The sequence below is a fragment of the Mytilus trossulus genome, chromosome 3, assembly GCF_036588685.1.
Source record: "Mytilus trossulus isolate FHL-02 chromosome 3, PNRI_Mtr1.1.1.hap1, whole genome shotgun sequence".
In the NCBI taxonomy this organism is placed as follows: Eukaryota; Metazoa; Mollusca; class Bivalvia; order Mytilida; family Mytilidae; genus Mytilus; species Mytilus trossulus.
Genome location: NC_086375.1, coordinates 20623381 through 20641889, shown reverse-complemented (window position 1 = coordinate 20641889; position 18509 = coordinate 20623381). Strand labels below are relative to the sequence as shown.

At 31.5% G+C, this 18509-nt stretch overlaps 1 protein-coding gene across 3 annotated transcripts in view; it reads right to left on the bottom strand.

Annotated features, from left to right (window-relative positions):
• Positions 1-1864: 1864 nt before the first annotated feature.
• Positions 1865-18509, bottom strand: part of LOC134710344 (TNF receptor-associated factor 3-like) — a 67952-nt gene continuing 51307 nt past the window's right edge. For 2 of the 3 annotated variants that reach the window (XM_063570686.1, XM_063570687.1), the window contains 3 exons: positions 15479-15592; positions 14687-14897; positions 1865-10875 (listed from right to left, as the gene is read on the bottom strand). In XM_063570686.1, coding sequence (XP_063426756.1) covers positions 10301-10875; positions 14687-14897; positions 15479-15592 — 900 coding nt within the window. In that variant the 3' untranslated portion in view covers positions 1865-10300. The remainder of the gene's footprint in view (positions 10876-14686; positions 14898-15478; positions 15593-18509) is intronic. The other variant, XM_063570688.1, reaches the window with a different exon arrangement.

The window sequence follows — 18509 nt, the reverse complement described above, 5'->3', positions numbered from 1 at the left end:
ATACATTGACCAAAGAACCATGAAAATGAGGCCAAGGTCAGATGAACCATGCAAGGCAGGCATGTACAGCTAACAATTCTTCCATACAACTTATTTAGTTGACCTATGCAAGCAACATGTACAAGAACAGATGGCAATGTTAATGAACATGTACAATCATTTTGTTATTAATCCTTATAAGGAGTTATTCCACTTGAAAAAATGTACATAATTTTAGAAAAACTGTATTTCGAGAACCAGAAGTCGTAGAGACTGGGGACCTTCACCAATAATCTTTAATTCATGTGACCTTTAATATACAATCAAGGTCAAAGGTCACTGAGTGCAAAAAAAAATTACGCTGCAAATTCAAGCTTACATATTAGTAAAACGATAAGACTTTGCTGCATACATATAGCATGTAAATTGTTCCTCTCGACGAGCTCTACATTTTATACAATAAGCCCAATAATGTCCGACCGTCTGTTCAAAAGTTACAACGGGATGATTCTTAAAAGTATAGTATTTTGTGTATATCTGTTAAAAGGTAACATATATCAACCTACTATCAACTGCAAAGATGATCAGTATTTCAAGACCTTCAATTTGAGGTCAATGTCAGGTCATGATGAAATTTCACCTTGACCTTCACAGTATACTATGACCTTGACCTTGTGATATTTGAAAGGTCAAGTGGTCCTGAGTTGAATGGTGGTAGTCCCATGTCTCCACGGCTTCCGGTTCTTAAGTTTGGTATTGCATCATATATTTGATGATTAATTGTGACCTTGGTGAACTTTGAAATTGTCCCATTTCTTTTTCTATAGTGTTGTCCTTTAACTGCAGATCATTTACCATTTAACAGATTTTAGATATCTATTGTCGTTTTAGAGATAATGCAGTTTGAAATTTTTCGAGCGGCGGCAAGTATTTCTGAAACAACAACAGCTAACCACTTAAAATGTTTAAGAAATTGAAGAGATTGACATAGTTATATGTTTAACCAAATACCAAAAACATTCCATGGAAAAAAACCACCCAAAAATAAATTTGAAATTTTCATGTTTTGCATTGACTTTGTGAGTTTCATAACTTCTATTTATATAGTTGATATTGCATCATTTTTGGCACTTTGTCAAATGGGGTCATCTGATATATCAAATTGAAGGTCTAAATAAACTCTACCTAAAAATGGAAATTTTAAACCCCCTTTTCATCCCAGTGGGCAGGGTGGGTTCATATAGTGCAAACATTCAAATTTCTCAGATGGTAAGGTTGTCGCATATCAAATGAAAGAACATAAAGCGTACATTTCAAATTTCAAATTGACGTCTCCCAAAAATGGGTTGGATGGGGTCATTGAGTGCAAAATATAAATTTTCTTTAAAGATAGGGTTGTTGTATATCAAATGAAAGGTCATGATGTGTACATTTAAAATATCAAATTCCCGACCTCAAAAAATTAGTTGGATAGGGTTATTAAGTGCAAAAATCAAACTTTCTAGAAAATGGCGTTGTCGCATATCAAATGAAAGCTCATCTACTCTGTATTACATATATCATACTTCCGATCTCAAAACTGTAGGCGGATGAGGTCATTAAGTGTTAAAAGCGAAAAGTTTGAAAAGGTATGCTTGTCGTATATCAAACGAAAGGTCGTACAAAGTACATAACGAAAACATCACTTTTACAGGAAAGACCTTTCAATTGTTTTACAAACAATTGAGATACTAGTTCTCATTAGTTTTCTTAATGGTTAAATTATTTACTCATTGTAGTTTATCAATGGATTTGGTTCCGTCACACATACAACCACATAAACCACCAAAGCAATATGTCTCTTAATTTTTCATAAAACATATCTATTTCAAATTACAAGGCATCCTTATAACACAAACTTTATTTTTACATAAATGACATAATAAATCTTTTCAACCCAATACTGTTTAGGTTTTCTAACTCAAGGGCAACAAATACACTAATATTCTTCTAACTTTTTTGTTATTTATTAAATGTTAATTGTACATCTTTGTCTGCATCCAATACTCCCAATAATCCTCTGCATCCAATACTCCCAAATGATCCTTTACGTCCAATAAACTAATAGACCTCTGCATCCAATACTCCTAATGACCCATAGTCATTTGTGAGTTTATCAATTTTTCCAAAGCCTCTAACACAATACAATATTGTTGTTGTGAACTATCAAATAAATAACATATAGCACATGCTGTAGTTTTCTGTAGGCATTAATTTTACCATATGCTTATAAGGAACAAAACACAAACTGCCTGTTTAATCATCCCAATAAGACTTGATATCTTGTATCATTAACAAACCACAGAGTCCAGTAGAAATGATTAATGTTTCTTTCCATCTCATTCAGAATCATGACATGATATGACTATATCAACATGCTAAGGTCAAATTTTAATATGACGTACATATGTATCGTAAGTTACCAGTACTCTTACTCCAGCCTAAAACTAACAAGTCCATCTGTTAGTCCTGAATAATATACAATTTATATTAAATTCAAATCATATATATATATATATAAAGTTTTGATTGAAATTATTTACATGAAATTATCACTTATTTTACTGATGATTAGTTAATATTCACATAGTTCTATAATTAGGGATCCTTTACATACATCATTGACTGTTGGGGAGATGATATTCAACATCTCATTGTTATAATCATTAGAATTAACATAATCCGCAAATAAATTCAAATAGCTTTAACAGCAAAGAAAAGCTATATGTAAACATAATTAAATCTCAACATTAAACCATATTTTATCTATATGTAAACCACATGTGCAAAATAATTTGAACAATAATGTATCCATAGGTCATGGATGCCCCACTCGCACTATCATTTTCTTTCATTATTTTGACCGTGAAAGTTGGGGTAAAAAATGAAAGTTTCAAGTTGATTGGACTTCAACTTCATCAAAAACTGCCTTGACCAATAACTTTAACCTGGAGCGAGACAGATGGACAAATGGACCAGAAAACATGATGCTCCACTACTATTGTAGGTGGGGCATAAAAAGAAAGTAAATAGTTCTGTTTCTATTGGACTAATGTTTTTTCAATACATATAACAATATGTGAAAATATACTATAATTGCCAATTAGAGTTCTTAATCAGAGACTAAATGATGTTGAAATTCAACAATAGGTGCCAGGACCCAACCCTAACCTGGGTATCAAATAAAAATAAGTGTTTTCATATTACTAACTTCAATCTGCGTATGTTAAGTGCATATTCATCTTTTTATATGTTCCAAAAGTATAATTTAATTTGATTTGCTAATTTAAGGTCGGTTTACTTGAGTTTTGCAATTTCAAAACATTTTAGAACAAATACTCATATGTAAAGGGATGTTAAGTTAATAATGATTTATAAATTCATAGAAGAAATGTAACAGCTCAAACATAAATAATCCTTTTTTTACTGACAAATAAACTTTACCTGGTTAATTCAAACATCTTAAGTTTCTAAATGATTTATTATATTAAAGAATATCAACTTCTTTACCACAATTTTGCTATAAAATATTACATTGTGTTTGAATATTAATTTATCAGTTGATTACATGTATAATTCAAGTTTAAAGATACAATAATAATATAATCATGATAAACTTACATGGTATTGAAGACTGATTAGCTACATTACAATAAATTTATGTAGAAACAATAAGCTTAAATTATGTTTAAAGCAAGACATTACATGAAATATGATAAAATCCCTAGCAGCTATATTCATTTATGACAAATTAGCAAAACAGAATATTCCTATCTTGAACTTTTTCAAAACATTAAACATATATATAATATTTGCAGCATAATAAATAAGATAAGTCTAACATAAATAGTTCGATTTTCAAAAGGAGTAGGTCCGGTAAGGGCCGATTTTGGCCTCAAATTTCAGGTTCATCTAACGAAAGTTTGTGGACACTTTTTAAACACTTTAGTGTCTATTTCGTTTGATTCGATTAGTTTAAGGGAAAGATTTTAACTGATTTAGTCATTTTAAACGCTCTGATTCAAGCTGAAATATGAAAAATCTATCAAATATGCCAAAAAACGTCACTTTACAGATGGTTTTTGTCAAAAATAAATGTGAATGCATCCGTGTTCATTCTCAACCTTTATATATGTTTTGTATTATCACTAGATACAACTTGCATTTCAATATTATGAATGAACACGAATGCGGCCACTTTCATTTTAGACGGAAACCGTCTAAAAATTGACCAAAATGCTAAAATTTTGAAGATTTCAGTAATTTAGCATGACTTTATGATGCTAGAACGCGATATTTGTGCATTGTATCGTCAAAAACAGCGCATATTTATGTAGCAGAAGCATTTTACTTTCAAAAATATGTCTTAAAGATTACGTTTTCACAATTTCCTAAAGCTGTTATATTCTGGGGCCAAAAAGTGAACCTTTATATATTCTTCTTGAACGGAACAGAGAAAAATTCAAATCAAAACAGGAATACAAAAATATATTTGTTGTCCAACTTTATCAAAGAATTATATATCTACAATCTACCAAGCATTTTAAATCTTTATTCATGTCCCATAATCTTTCGGCTTAACTTCTTAAAATCCTTTTTTGACAGCAATTCCACATTCCAAAATATTATCTATATTTTAATTTTTTTTAAAGAAAACTGCATTCATGTGCATTATATCAAAATATAAAGTTGTATCTGTATCTTCTATAGACATCTTAATGTATATACACATTGGAAGAAGATCCCAACCCTTTGTATTTAAAGGGGAATTGAAAATTGAAATTGAAGGACAACACACAAAAACAACAACATCTGCAGCATATCTAGCATATCCGAATAAATAGGTACCAGTCCTTCTATGATTTATATGGTATCAAAAATCGAAATCAGAAGGCGATACAAGAATATATGAATCAAGCATCTCCTGGTAAATACATAATGGAAGAATATACATACCCTTGTATGTCAAAAACAGATATGGAAAATTAAAATGTATACACTAATACAGTCTTACATACCAAGTTACAAATCTTCTACAATTGCTGACCACATTGTCCAAGTCTCCCATTCTGTTTTTTTTTGTGTGTGTCAGCCGGAACAAAAAATTATCTATGATTAACAGCTTTGCAACTGGAGCAATATCGAATATGAAATCAATGACAACACCCATAAAAAAGAATAAAAATCAAATCCTATTTTATGGAAGTTACCACTGATGCTAAAAAGAGGTCTTTCACAAAAAAAATACCATAAAACAATCCAACTAGCTTGGCCAAATCAATAACACACATTTTTTTCTTTCTAGTAGTACAACTTGTTATCTTATGATAAACATATTGAATTCATTTATTGTTATCCTCGAAAACTGTATAAAAAACTCTTTCTTGGTCATAATTCAAGAGATAAAATTTTGAATTGTTTTTTCATATAGATGTCCAATCCATAGTTTGTTTTTAAAATCCACAAATCAACTTCAGTTTCCACTATTTATGATCAAAACTTTGTTATTATTCTGATTTACATCGATGTTTCAATTAACTATGACAATTCCATCATCATTCTATCTTCCATATAAAATATCTGATGATTATACACTACCTTTAAATGACAATGGCTTTTCTTGTTTATGTTATATATTTTTATTTTATTTATACACATTGAATGATGTTTGTTTTTCAATGTTAAGTTTTTTTATGCTGTTTAGTAGTTACTGGTTACCAATTTTTTAAATATATAACTATTTCATGAGCAAATCCAATATTTCACAAAAATTATATTCTGATGGTATTTTTTTGTTGGCCAGACATAAGAATTTTAGTCATTTTGACCAGATGGTATTAATATGATCAGAATTTTGTTTATTCAATATAATCAGATGGTATTACAGTTACTAATGAAATAAGTTGCCTATTTGTCAAAGATGTGATAGCATACTTTTTGTCAGCAGGAAGACGTCTTTATTTTTTCAATTATGCCAGCAATTTAAATTTTAAGTATAGCACTACACTTTAACTTCTCATCTATCTGATTTAATTACTGTTTCAGGGTGCTTGTGATTATAAACGATGGAACTTATCTACAGAAAACAATAGTGTCAACATTTAGGTAATTGAAAAACAAATTAATCTTTTTTTTTCATAGATTGAACTGAATGAATAAATGTTTTTATCATAATAACACCTTCAATAAGTATTCTGATATTTAATTAGTTTTAATTACTAGTTTTTTCATGAATTTTATTTGATTTGATGCATATTGCTTGTATTATAAAGTCTCCATGGTAAATGCACAAGGGCATGCCTTTTTTTACTCCCGCTGTCGTAGAATTTGGTGATACAAAAATGCCCTTTTCAACAACATACGCCTAATTACCTGTATGCCTTATCAAAAGCTGATTTTTTTCAAGTTTTAACCCTTTCCTCAAGATTTGCATAGGATTTTTTCATTAAAAAAATCATCAGGTTTAAAGTATCAATGCATTGGGAAAACGAATATTTCATCAATGAAATTCCAGTCAAGATATTCTCATGAATATCCTTTTCATATTGGATACAAATTTTGTTAAGTCTGATGCAAACATTTTGAGGTCAAAAAGTTTTAACTGAGGTACTACTATACAGGTGTCAAAAGGCGTCATTATGGAGTAAAGTGAGTTGCGTCAAAAGGCGTCATTATGGAGTAAAGGGAGTTGCGTCAAAAGGCGTCATTATGGAGGAAAGGGTTAACTTAAAGAGGGGAAATAATGGAATTAAAATTGGAGTCTTTAAATTAACAATCACATCAGGTGTTATTTACAGACATATATATGTTCATGAGTGGTTTTAGCTTACCATGATAAAAACAAGACTGCACACGCTGAAATGTTTTGCCTTCTTTACTCATCATTGATATTATGTTGATAGTCTTCAATATAAAGCTTTATTACATCTGTCACATAAACCAAGAAAACTATACATTGACCAAAGAACCATGAAAATGAGGCCAAGGTCAGATGAACCATGCAAGGCAGGCATGTACAGCTAACAATTCTTCCATACAACTTATTTAGTTGACCTATTGCTTATAGTTTTTGAAAAAACAGACCAAAAACTTAACACTGAGCAATGAACGTAAAAATGAGGTCAAGATCAAATAAAACCAGCGCAACTGACATATAGATCATAAAATATTCCCATATACTAAACAAAGTTGATCTATTGCATATCTTATTAGAAAAAAAAGACCAAAACTCAAAAACTTAACTTTGACCACTGAATTGTCAAAATTAAGTCAAGGTCAGATGATAACTGCCAGCTAGACATGTACACCTTACAATCATTTCATACACCCAATATAGGAGACATTTTGCATACAGTATAAGAAAAACAGACAAAAATACAAAAACTTTACTATAATCACTGAACCTTGAAAATGGGATCAAGGTCAGATGACACCTGCCAGTTGGACATGTACACCTTACAGTCCTTCCATACAAGGAATATACAAGACCTATTACTTATATTATCTGAGATATGTACAGGACAACCAAAACTCAACCTTGATTATTGATCCATGAAATGAGGTCGAGGTCAAGTGAAAACTGTCTGACGGGTATGAGGACATTGCAAGGTACAAACATACCAAATTTAGTTATCATATTACTTATAATAAGAGACAAATTAACATTACAAAAATTCCTTACTATTTATTCAAGTAGTCACTGAACCACGGAAATGAGGTCAAGGACATTGGACATGCGAGTAACAGAAACTTCCTAGCATGAGGCATCCAGGTCTTCCACCTTCTAAAGCTTTTAAAAAATTAGTTAACACAGCCAGTTCACTATCCCTATGTCGAGCTTTCTGGGACAAACGTTGCAGACTCCAAAAAATTCATCCACCTATGAGATCAGAGTTTTCTCTCCTCTAGTGATGAAATATCACGGAATAAACAATTATGGAATATATTTGATGAAACAGTACTATATTAAATATAAAGGAATATAGAAAATCTATATCAAATATGTAATTCTGACAATAGGATTTAAAAGGAAATTAAAATGAACAAGAGGCTGTCAGAGTGATAGCAAACTGGATTTTCCTGCAGAGGTCAAATCCTGAAGAGTTGACAAAGTTTAGACACAACAATTAAGCTTTAAACAGCTATGAATTATGATTGCTATTGAATATGTTATATAGCATAGGTTTGTGACACAAAAGTAATGTGATGAAAGAATGGAAAATTTTGAAATTGGACATTTACCTATTATGGTCCATTTTTCCAAAATATAAGAACATTGTTAGAATCAGCATTTCAAAGAACCCCAAGAATTAATTTTTGGAAGAAATCAAAAGATATTTTAATTTACTTATTAATTACACCATTTTAATGTTCAAAGATAAATAACTCAATATGAAAATAGATAAAAATAAAGAACCTTAGTGAGCACGCTCACATACCCCACGTCCCCACATTGTCATTGGAGAAATTAAATAAGTGTAAGAAAAAAAAATTGTATAAGAAAAATAAATTTCCTGCCAATATGCACATCTAAATAGTATGTCCTTATTATCTACAAAATTTCATGAAATTCTGTTGTGTGGTTTCAGAGGAGTTGAGATGACAAACTGTTGCAGAAGTACATTGAAGCTAATAAGATCAATGGGGCGTAACTCCTAGAAAAAAAATTGAATCACAATTTCCCGTCGATATGCACAACTACATAGTATGTCCTTATTATCTGCAAAGGTTTCGTGAAATTCTGTTGTGTGGTTTGAGAGGAGTTGCGATGACAAACTGTTGCGGTAGTACATTAAAGTAAATAAGTTCAAAGGGGCGTAACTCCTAGAAAAAAAATTGAATCGCAATTTCCCGTCGATATGCACAACTACATAGTATGTCCTTATTATCTGAAAAGGTTCGTGAAATTCTGTTGTGTGGTTTGAGAGGAGTTGCAATGACAAACTGTTGCGGTTGTACATTAAAGTAAATAAGTTCAAAGGGGCGTAACTCCTAGAAAAAAAATTGAATCGCAATTTCCTGTTGATATGCACAACTACATAGTTTGGCCTTATTATCTGAAAAGGTTTCGTGAAATTCTGTTGTGTGGTTTAAGAGGAGTTGCGATGACAAAAAACCAGGACTGACGGGCGGACGGAAGGACTGACGGACGGACTGACGGACGGACAGACGGGTCAAAAACATTATACCCTCCGCAACTCGTTGCGTGGGGTATAATAACTGAAAGGTCAACAATTTAACAACAAGAAAAGATAAAATCTTAAAAATTGAACTTGACCAGAAAACAACATATCTTAATATGAAAAGCATTTTCATATCACTGAGAGGACACTGTTTGAGAGCTGACCATCTGTCCTACATCCCTAAATCAATAAACTACTTTTCTTTTGAAAATCTGGTAAAAAAAAAAGTTCATCACTTTACTTTAACTGCTGAAAGTACTGTAGTTTTTGCCTTTGTGTTCTTCATTCAAAAGCAACGAAAGACATAAACCATCACTATCAAGTTATCAATATTGCAAACATCTCATGTATATGAAAGAGAAAGTCAGTTTATAACAATTATGTATCAAACATGTAACACAATACTCTGGATCTTCCATAAATCAGAAAGAGCTTTGTTTGGTAGATATATATTTAGCCCATATGAAGTAACAAACATCTAGACTTAAGAACAAATTCATTGGAAAAGTTTTTTTTTCCATACACTGGATACTGAAAAAGTCTTTCAATTTTGCTCATTTACTAATTATATAAAGCCCTAATAAGCATTACGTCTTAATTTAAGATATGACTAGGGAGTGATCTTTAACTGTATTCTACTTAAAAGTATAGCATACTGAATAACTGACTTGTTTATATATAAATAGTAAGTTCTCATACATACTTATATATATATGATAAATGCAAAATACCATTCAAAAAGATTTGTAAAAATTAAAAATATAAAACTGTAAATAATAAAAAATAAATAACAAACTGTTGTAAAGATTAAATGAGGTAGATTGTAGATATATAATACTGTAAATGTAAAAACAAATGAGTAATAATATATAAAAACATCAGAACACATTTTCATGTATATATAAAAAATATAAATCATACTATAAATAATGTCCAGAAGATGCAAAAGAACCTTTTACAATTCAAGTTACCTACTTTTTTTATTTTTTAAGGATATGCTCAGAATCTTTTACAGAATTTTCTGTTACTTAAAAACAAAAAATATTTTTCAAGTATCATTACCAGGTCCAGAAGAGGTGGATTTGTAAATCATTTTACATTCAACCTTGAGCATTGATTCCATCATTATCCACAATAACTATAATTAAGATGGTATCATCCTTCAGGTATGTTCTTGTTTCTAAGACAGCATGAGAGACAAATAATGGACAACCAGATGCTATATTCATGTCTGATGTAGGTCGTTTGAAACTGGTACTGGTAGGATCTGGTCTGAAGGTATCAGAGACATGACGAGCTCCAGCATCCTGATCCAGTAACAATAAGGTAACTTTTTGTTGGAAGGGCCATGGTAACAATGCATCGTATTCACCTCTCATCACTACAAAGAAAAGGGACAAGTGTGTTCCCTTTCCCATTCCATCTCCATTCAGATATAACCTGGCACACATTTTGTAGCCAAACCTACTGGTGTAAAATGGTTGACTGTACAGAGATACAGTGCGACCAGAAATAGCTTCCTGTTTACGTCTAGAGTAATCCCTTATTTTCCACATCAGTATTCCACTGTAACTGGCAGTTTCTAAAACCTGGAATCTGAGATCAAGTTCTGCTAGTCTGATGTCTTGTAAGCCAAGTTGTCTATCATGTTGTTGAATCTGAGTAACCAGTGGACCTACAAAAAAGTATGAAGGGTTCAACCTGCAATTAATGCTGTCTGTGTAAAAGTGAAATGCTGACTGTAAAGAGGAACCCAATTATCAGTTCAACTTTCATTATGTTTTTTCTTTAAATCCCTTTCTTGATCTTGAAGAAGTTTTTGTAGAAGCTTCATAACATGCCATGAAGATTCAACAAAGCTATTATGTATTTTTTTTTTTATCCCAGACATACTGTTTGAATGTACACTAGCCCTAAAAAAGTCTATTTATCAGAAATATACAGAAAAGAAAAACTAGAGGCTATAAAGAGCCTGTGTCGCTCACCTTGGTATATGTGAATTAAACAAAGGAAGCAGACAGTTCATGACAAAATTGTGTTTAGGTGATTGTGATGTGTTTGTACATCTTACTTTACTGAACATTCTTGCTGCTTACAATTATCTCTATCTATAATGAACTTGTTTGTGTAGTTTCAGTGGAAATTGTTAGTAAAAATTTACAAATTTTATGAAAATTGATTATAAAGGACAATAACTTCTTAGGGGGTCAATTGACCATTTTGGTCATTTTGACTTATTTTTTAGTCTTAAATTGCTGTACATTATTGCTGTTTACAGTTTATCTCTATCTATAATAATATTCAAGATTATAACCCAAAACGGCAAAATTTCCTTCAAATTACCAATTTAGGGGCAGCAACCTAACAACGAGTTGTCCGATTCATCTAAAAAGGGCAGATAGATCTTGACCAGAATACAATTTTATCCCTTGTCAGATTTGCTCTAAATGCTTTGGTTTTTGACTTAAAAGCCAAAAACTGCATTTTTCCCCTATGTTCTATTTTTAACAGTAGCAGCCATCTTGGTTGGTTTGCCTGGTCACAAAACACAATTGTTAAACTAGATAGCCTTATAATGATTCTGGCTATGTTTAGTAAAATTTGGCCCAGTAGTTTCATAGGAGAAGCTTTTTGTAAAAGTTAACTAAGATTTACGAAAAATGGTTAAAAATTGATTATAAAGGGCAATAACTCCTAAAGGGGTCAACTGACCATTTTGGTCCTGTTGACTTATTTGTAAATCTTACTTTGCTGAACATTTTTGTTGTTTACAATTTATCTCTATCCATAATAATATCCAAAAACAGCAAAGTTTCCTTGAAATTACCAATTCAGGGGCAGCAACCCGACAACGGGTTGTCCCATTCATCTTAAAATTACAGGGCAGATAGATCTTGACCAGATAAACAATTTTACCCATTGTCAGATTTGCTCTAAATGCTTTGGTTTTTGAGTAATAACCAAAAACTGCATTTAACCTCCATGTTTTACTTTTAGCTGTGGTGGCCATCTTGTTTGGTTGGCTGGGTCAAAAAACACAATTTTTAAACTAGATACATAAATGATGATTGTGGCAAAGTTTGGTTAATTTGGCCCAGTAGTTTCAGAGGAGAAGATTTTTGTAAAAGTTAACGCCGGACGACGGACGACAGACGACGGACGCTAAGTGATGAGAAAAGCTCACTTGGCCTTTTAGACCAGGTGAGCTAAAAAATATGCTATTAACCTTTTTCTTCAAATATCGTCTCTTAATCATAAAATAAGATTTCTGTCAAAGTTTCAGAAAATTCTATGAAGAACTAAACAAGAGGCTCTCAAGAGCCTGAATCGCTCACCTTAATTTTTTTGGTTAAATCTCTCATCTCAATGATTATTTTGGCTTTTCAATTTATTTAAATGATCTTTGAATCGTCCTATTTTCTTCAACAGCAAAAAAGAAATCATTTTCTCCTATGTTCTATTTTAGCCATAGGAGCTATGTTTCTTGACATACAAGGAAATAAAATATAAAATTTATACTAGATACTCTGAAACTCATTTAGCCTAAGTTTGACTGAAATTGATACAGCAGTTTCAAAGGAGACGATTTTTTAAAGTAAGTCAACATGATGAACAAATTGTGAAAAAAGTCTTTAAAGGGCAATAACTCCTTAAGGGGCCAATTGACAATTTTGGTCTTATTAACTTATTTGTAGATCTTACTTTGCTTAACATTTTAGCTATAAACAGTTTATCTGTATCTATAATAATATTCAAGATAATAACCAAAAATTGCAAAATTTCTTTAAAATCATCAATTCAGGGGCATTATACCTGAAAAACCAGTTACCCAATTCGGCTGAAAATTTCAGGACAGGTAGATCTTGACCTAATAAATACTTTAACTTCTTGTCTTATTTGCTCTAAATGCTGGATTTGTTGAGAGAAATAAGCCAAAAACTGCATTTTACCCTGTGTTCTATTTTTAGCCATGACGGCCATGTTTTTTGACGAAATAGAAAATAAAACACAAACTTTATTTTATACACCCTACTGATCATTCAATTGAAGTTTGGTTGAATTTGGTTGAGTGGTTTTAGAGGAGAAGATTTTTTAAAGTTAGCAAATATGATGAACAAATTATGAAAAACTGTCATTAAAGGACAATCAATAACCCCTTAAGGGGTCAATTGACAATTTTGGTCATGTTAACTTATTTGTAGATCTTACTTTGCTAATCTTTTTGCAGTTTATCTTTATCTATAATAATATTCAAGATAATGACCAAAAACTGCAAAATTTCCTTAAAATTACCAATTAAGTGGCAGCAACCCAACAATGGGTTGTTTGATTCATCTGAAAATTTCAGGGCTGATAGATCTTACCCTAATGAACATTTTTACCCCTTGTCAAATTTGCTCTAAATGCTTTCGTTTTTGAGATATAAGCCAAAAACTGCATTTGACCCCTATGTTCTATTTTAAGTAACTGCGGCCATGTTTTTTGACGGATCAAAAATCGAAGCAAACACTTTGTGCAGGATAATCTAAGGAACAATCATGCTAAGTTTCATCCAAATCCGTTCAGTAGTTTCAGGGGAGAAGATGTTTAAAAAATTGTTAACGACGACGGAGGCCAAGTGATGAGAAAAGCTCACATTTCCTTTAAAAAGTCATTGATGTGTAGAAAACTAACCCCAGTCTGTATCATAATGTTAACTACCAAAAAATATTGTAAATGATTTTATTCTCTGAATACTGTCTTTATGAGCTTTGAAAAGATTCAGTTAATTTTTTTTACAATTCAAGGCAAATGAAAAATTGAGGTCTTTAAAACTGTAACATTAGACTGTATCTTGATGTTAACCTAAAACATTAACTCCATTTATTAGTAAAATATGGATAACTGAAAGTAAGTTTTTATCACAATTGTGTTCCTGTACTATTCTTTGATCACGAGAAAACTATTCTCATTTTTTTTTAAAACTCTATGCAGGTTTAACAAAGATTGATGTTTGAAAAAATGTAACCAAAGACTGAGTCTAAATGTTGATGAGGACAACCATTTTAAAAATGTAGGTTCCATATATCTTGCTTCATGACAAAATTTTGGGGAGATGGGTCACATCCATCTATTTTGTGGTAAGAGTGCGCAGCTGATACATACAGTACCCTACCCATTTCATGTATATTGAATAAATAACAAATATATATACCATATCTAAATTTCTTTGACAATAAAAATACAGTTGTAGCTTTCATAATTAAGCTTTTTCATTGAGTGATAAATAAATAGAGTAGACATATTCCCTAATGCATTTCACGATGACAGCCATTTAAATCACATTTGTGAAAACTACAAAAAAAATAGTTTAGGTTTCTAAGCGTTTATTTAGCAACCTTGTGATAAATTTTATCTTAATTTCTCATTTATTACTAATCTTAAAAGACTGTCCTAATCCAGCAGCTCATATTTACCACTTTTTACATAGTAACTTAATGTCTTACCTGTAGTCTCCTGTAGGTTTTGTTGACTACCAGTCCCTCCACCAGTAAATCCACTTCTTTCTATCTGATTAACTCTTTCTGACAATGATATTTGTCTATCCTTCACGGACTGTACATCTCTTTCAAGTTTATCTACTACTTCCTTCTTTGCTGAGTCATCTACTTTTTTTTCTAGGTGAATTATTCTTTCCGTCTTTTCAACAATTTTTAACTGTTCACATATATGTACAAATAAATGACAGGTATTGCATATTTGTATGAAATCCTTTGTTTTATGTGTTTCAAATGGTATCAAAAGATGATTATACATCAATCCTGTTTTTTGCTGGTTCAACATTTACATACTTTAACACAAGACCCTTTTCTTTAAATTGTATTCATATTTCTGTACATGATGTCCTCTTATGTAGCAACTGTACAGGTATAACTAGAAACTATATAACCCAATCATTCCTTGTACTGTTACATGCTTGCTTTCAATCTTTTTTATGTTTTTTTTTTGTATGTATGCCTTTTGAATCTTTATCAAAATACCAGTAAATTCCAAACAAGAGGTTCTCCTTATATAAATGCTCTGTACATACCTGTTTCTTTATGGATAATTCTAATATCTTTTAAATCTTTGTAAAAAAATTACTAAATTAATAAAACCAATGGTTTAAGTCAGAATGTGTGAAGAGAATAGCAGACTAATAACAGTAAAAGCTTGGACAGAACTTTTACAAACTTTAACATTCATTTTGCTTTTTCTCTCTATTTATAATTAACTTGATAAGTTCCAGTAATCAGCACCTTTAATTCTTTCTGTCCAAGTTTGATACTCTCCACCAGATCTTTCAACATTACGCTGTCTCTTTGTATACTTTCCATAATATGCTGAAAAGTATCTCTTTCAGCTGATATGTCCTATGAAATCGGATAAAAATTACTGATAATCATTCCTTGACCTGTATGCAGAGATGGATTTAGAAGGGGGCCCAGCCCCTCTTTTCTTGGAAAAATTTGGTTGATTATATATGGAATGACTGAAGCATGACCTGAGTGTGCCCCCTCTTAGGCAGTCAGTGGGCTCCCACTTATGAAAATTTCTAGATTCACCACTGGTATATAAAATCCCACTTGGAAGCGAAGAATACTTTTGTAAATTGAGTTTCAAAATACATCATGATTCTACAATGAGCAAAGAAGTGATTTATTTGGCAAAAGTCACAAGATAAGTATTTGCTTTGTAGAGGTGACATTGATAACTGTTTTGGCCATACTTTATACATTTAACTGAATCTGACTTTCATAATGCCTTTAGGATGCACTTTGTGAGTACAGCTGTTTCTCAAACCAGGACTCTTTTGGGGAGATATATAATATTCATAGATAATTATTCTGTTTGTGTACTGGTTCCCAGATATGATCTTTATGTTTCATCTCGTAGAGAATTTAAGGGTAAGTTTAAACTCTGAGAAATTCAGGCATATAAACATTGAACATATGCTGCATGGCCCTATATTTTGACCTTTGAAAAAAATAGTAGTGCATATGAACTTTCCAATCTAGGATACATTTTTTTTCAAAATTTCTTAGTAATAGTGGCAGTAAAAGGAGTTCCTATGGGAAATTGCATTGTTGATTTTAACAGAAATGCAACCTTTAAGATGCAGCTAATTTTTCATTTCTTATCTGAAAAATTCTTGGGTGTGATTAAGAAAAAAATAGGCATACATATAATTGCAATGGAGTTTCAACACTTCCATTCAAAAACTCTCACTAAATTGCACTGATCTTTGACAAACTTTACATTATAAATTAATTATAAATTAAATAATTAATTAATAAATCTTCTTTTTTATACCAATGATTTTTGGCAAAACATGGACTTCGAGAAAATCATCATCGCTTTATACTTTTGAAATGGGAAACAGTGCTTTTATCAAAAATCCAGTCAACTGGAAATGACTGGAAGGAAATGAAAACTCAATCAGTCTGAATAAAATGTGTATTACAAAAAATGACTTGACAAATACACTTTTCATGAAATTGAAGAAGCCAAAAGGGAAAAGGAACAGACCACAAAGGACTATAGTCGCAGTCAGTTGAAATTTGTAGCAGTTATCAGTAAAAATAATCTAAACTATCAACCACGGTCACTCAAGTAATAGTTTTTCACATTCCATTCATAAATCGCGTAAAGAAAAACCACTACTGACCTACCTTTTAAGTGATTGCACTGTGATAATCCTGACCTTCATATTTTCCAGGACTATTTTGAATGGTGGAATCTGCCATTGTTTTTTCCGGAAGTGTTTCCATGGAGTTCAATTTCATAATATTTGCATAAAGCGCAAGAAACCGTATCACATCAATGAAAAGAACAGGAAACTGCATAAATGACGAATGTCACATGTAAACAAATGATCCTCATAGAAAAGAAGATGGTGGAATTACAATGGAAAACATTCTGGAAAATGTGAAGGTCAGGATTATTACAGTGCGATCACTTAACCCTTAGACTGCTGCATTGATTTCTATTGTACTTTTGTGTAATGCTGAGTAAAATTTTAATCACTGATGAAATAAACATGTTCACTTACAATTGCTGTATCTTTGTAAATATTGAATATTCATCAATAAAAGTTATATAAAAAAGTATTGTTAGATTCTGTATTTTTAATTTATTTTATTTTTGTGTGAGTCTCTGGTCATGTTTTACCTGTACAGGTGCGAAAATAGGTAAACAAAGGTAAACTTATTTTTTCATGTTTTATTAAACGATCCATCAATGTAAAAGTATCCATGACTTCAGAATTGAACCAATATAGTTTAAAATCTCTTTTAAGAACTAAGTTCCATTGTGATTATCAAAAAATAAAAGTTTCTTCTCAGACCAACGGCCTTTTTTATGCAAATATTTTCCGGTATTTTCCTCCAACTTTCACTACGCCGACTTTTACTTCCATGTACAAATATATTTACACGACAAGTTCATTTTTAAAGCTTTAATCAATATATAATCTTGACAAACTTAAAGTTCGGGTCTATCGATGTTAGTCAATATTGATTCACATTTGAAAGGCGAAATGATAAACATCGCAAATCCTGTTTCATGTCATCCATTTTGAACAATGTCTGGGATTCCCCGTAATTCTCGCTTTAAAAGTCTTCTGTTTGCAGTTTTGATAGAATACTTCCATTTCTGTCTATTATATCTTCGGTTCTCGTCCAAATCCTTTTAATCGTCCGCCGCTGTTAAATCGTTATCATTGAAATACTTCTGAACGTGTTGGCCATTTCTCCAAACAATGTCCGCCATTTTGTCACTTTTTTCATCAAAAATTTTCACTTTCGGTTTATCACTTATACCTGATTAAAAGTCAAGAGACACTCGAAAGAACGCAGATTTTAAGCCAATCAGAATCCATACAAGTCGAAACTGCCGCAATCTCATGAATATTGACTCCGCCCATTCCATGGTAACTGTGTAAACAAACGAGTACGGAAAACGACTATAGTCGCGAGTAGCAGTAGCGGACTGTCTTATCGGAACGACAAAAGTCGCGCGTAGCAGTCTAAGGGTTAAAAGGTAGGTCAAAAGTGGTTTATTCTTTTCGCGATTTATGAATGGAATGAGAAAAACTATATCTCCAGTAAACATGATTGATAGTTTAGATTATTTAAACCGATAACCTCTACGAATTTCAGCTGACGGCGATTATAGGCTTAAATCTAAGGTGTTTTTTTTTTATTCAGGCTAAAATGATAGGAATTTTAGCAATGATGTAGTATAACTACTAATATTAAGCAATTTCTTTTTGGCAAATCACATTATAAT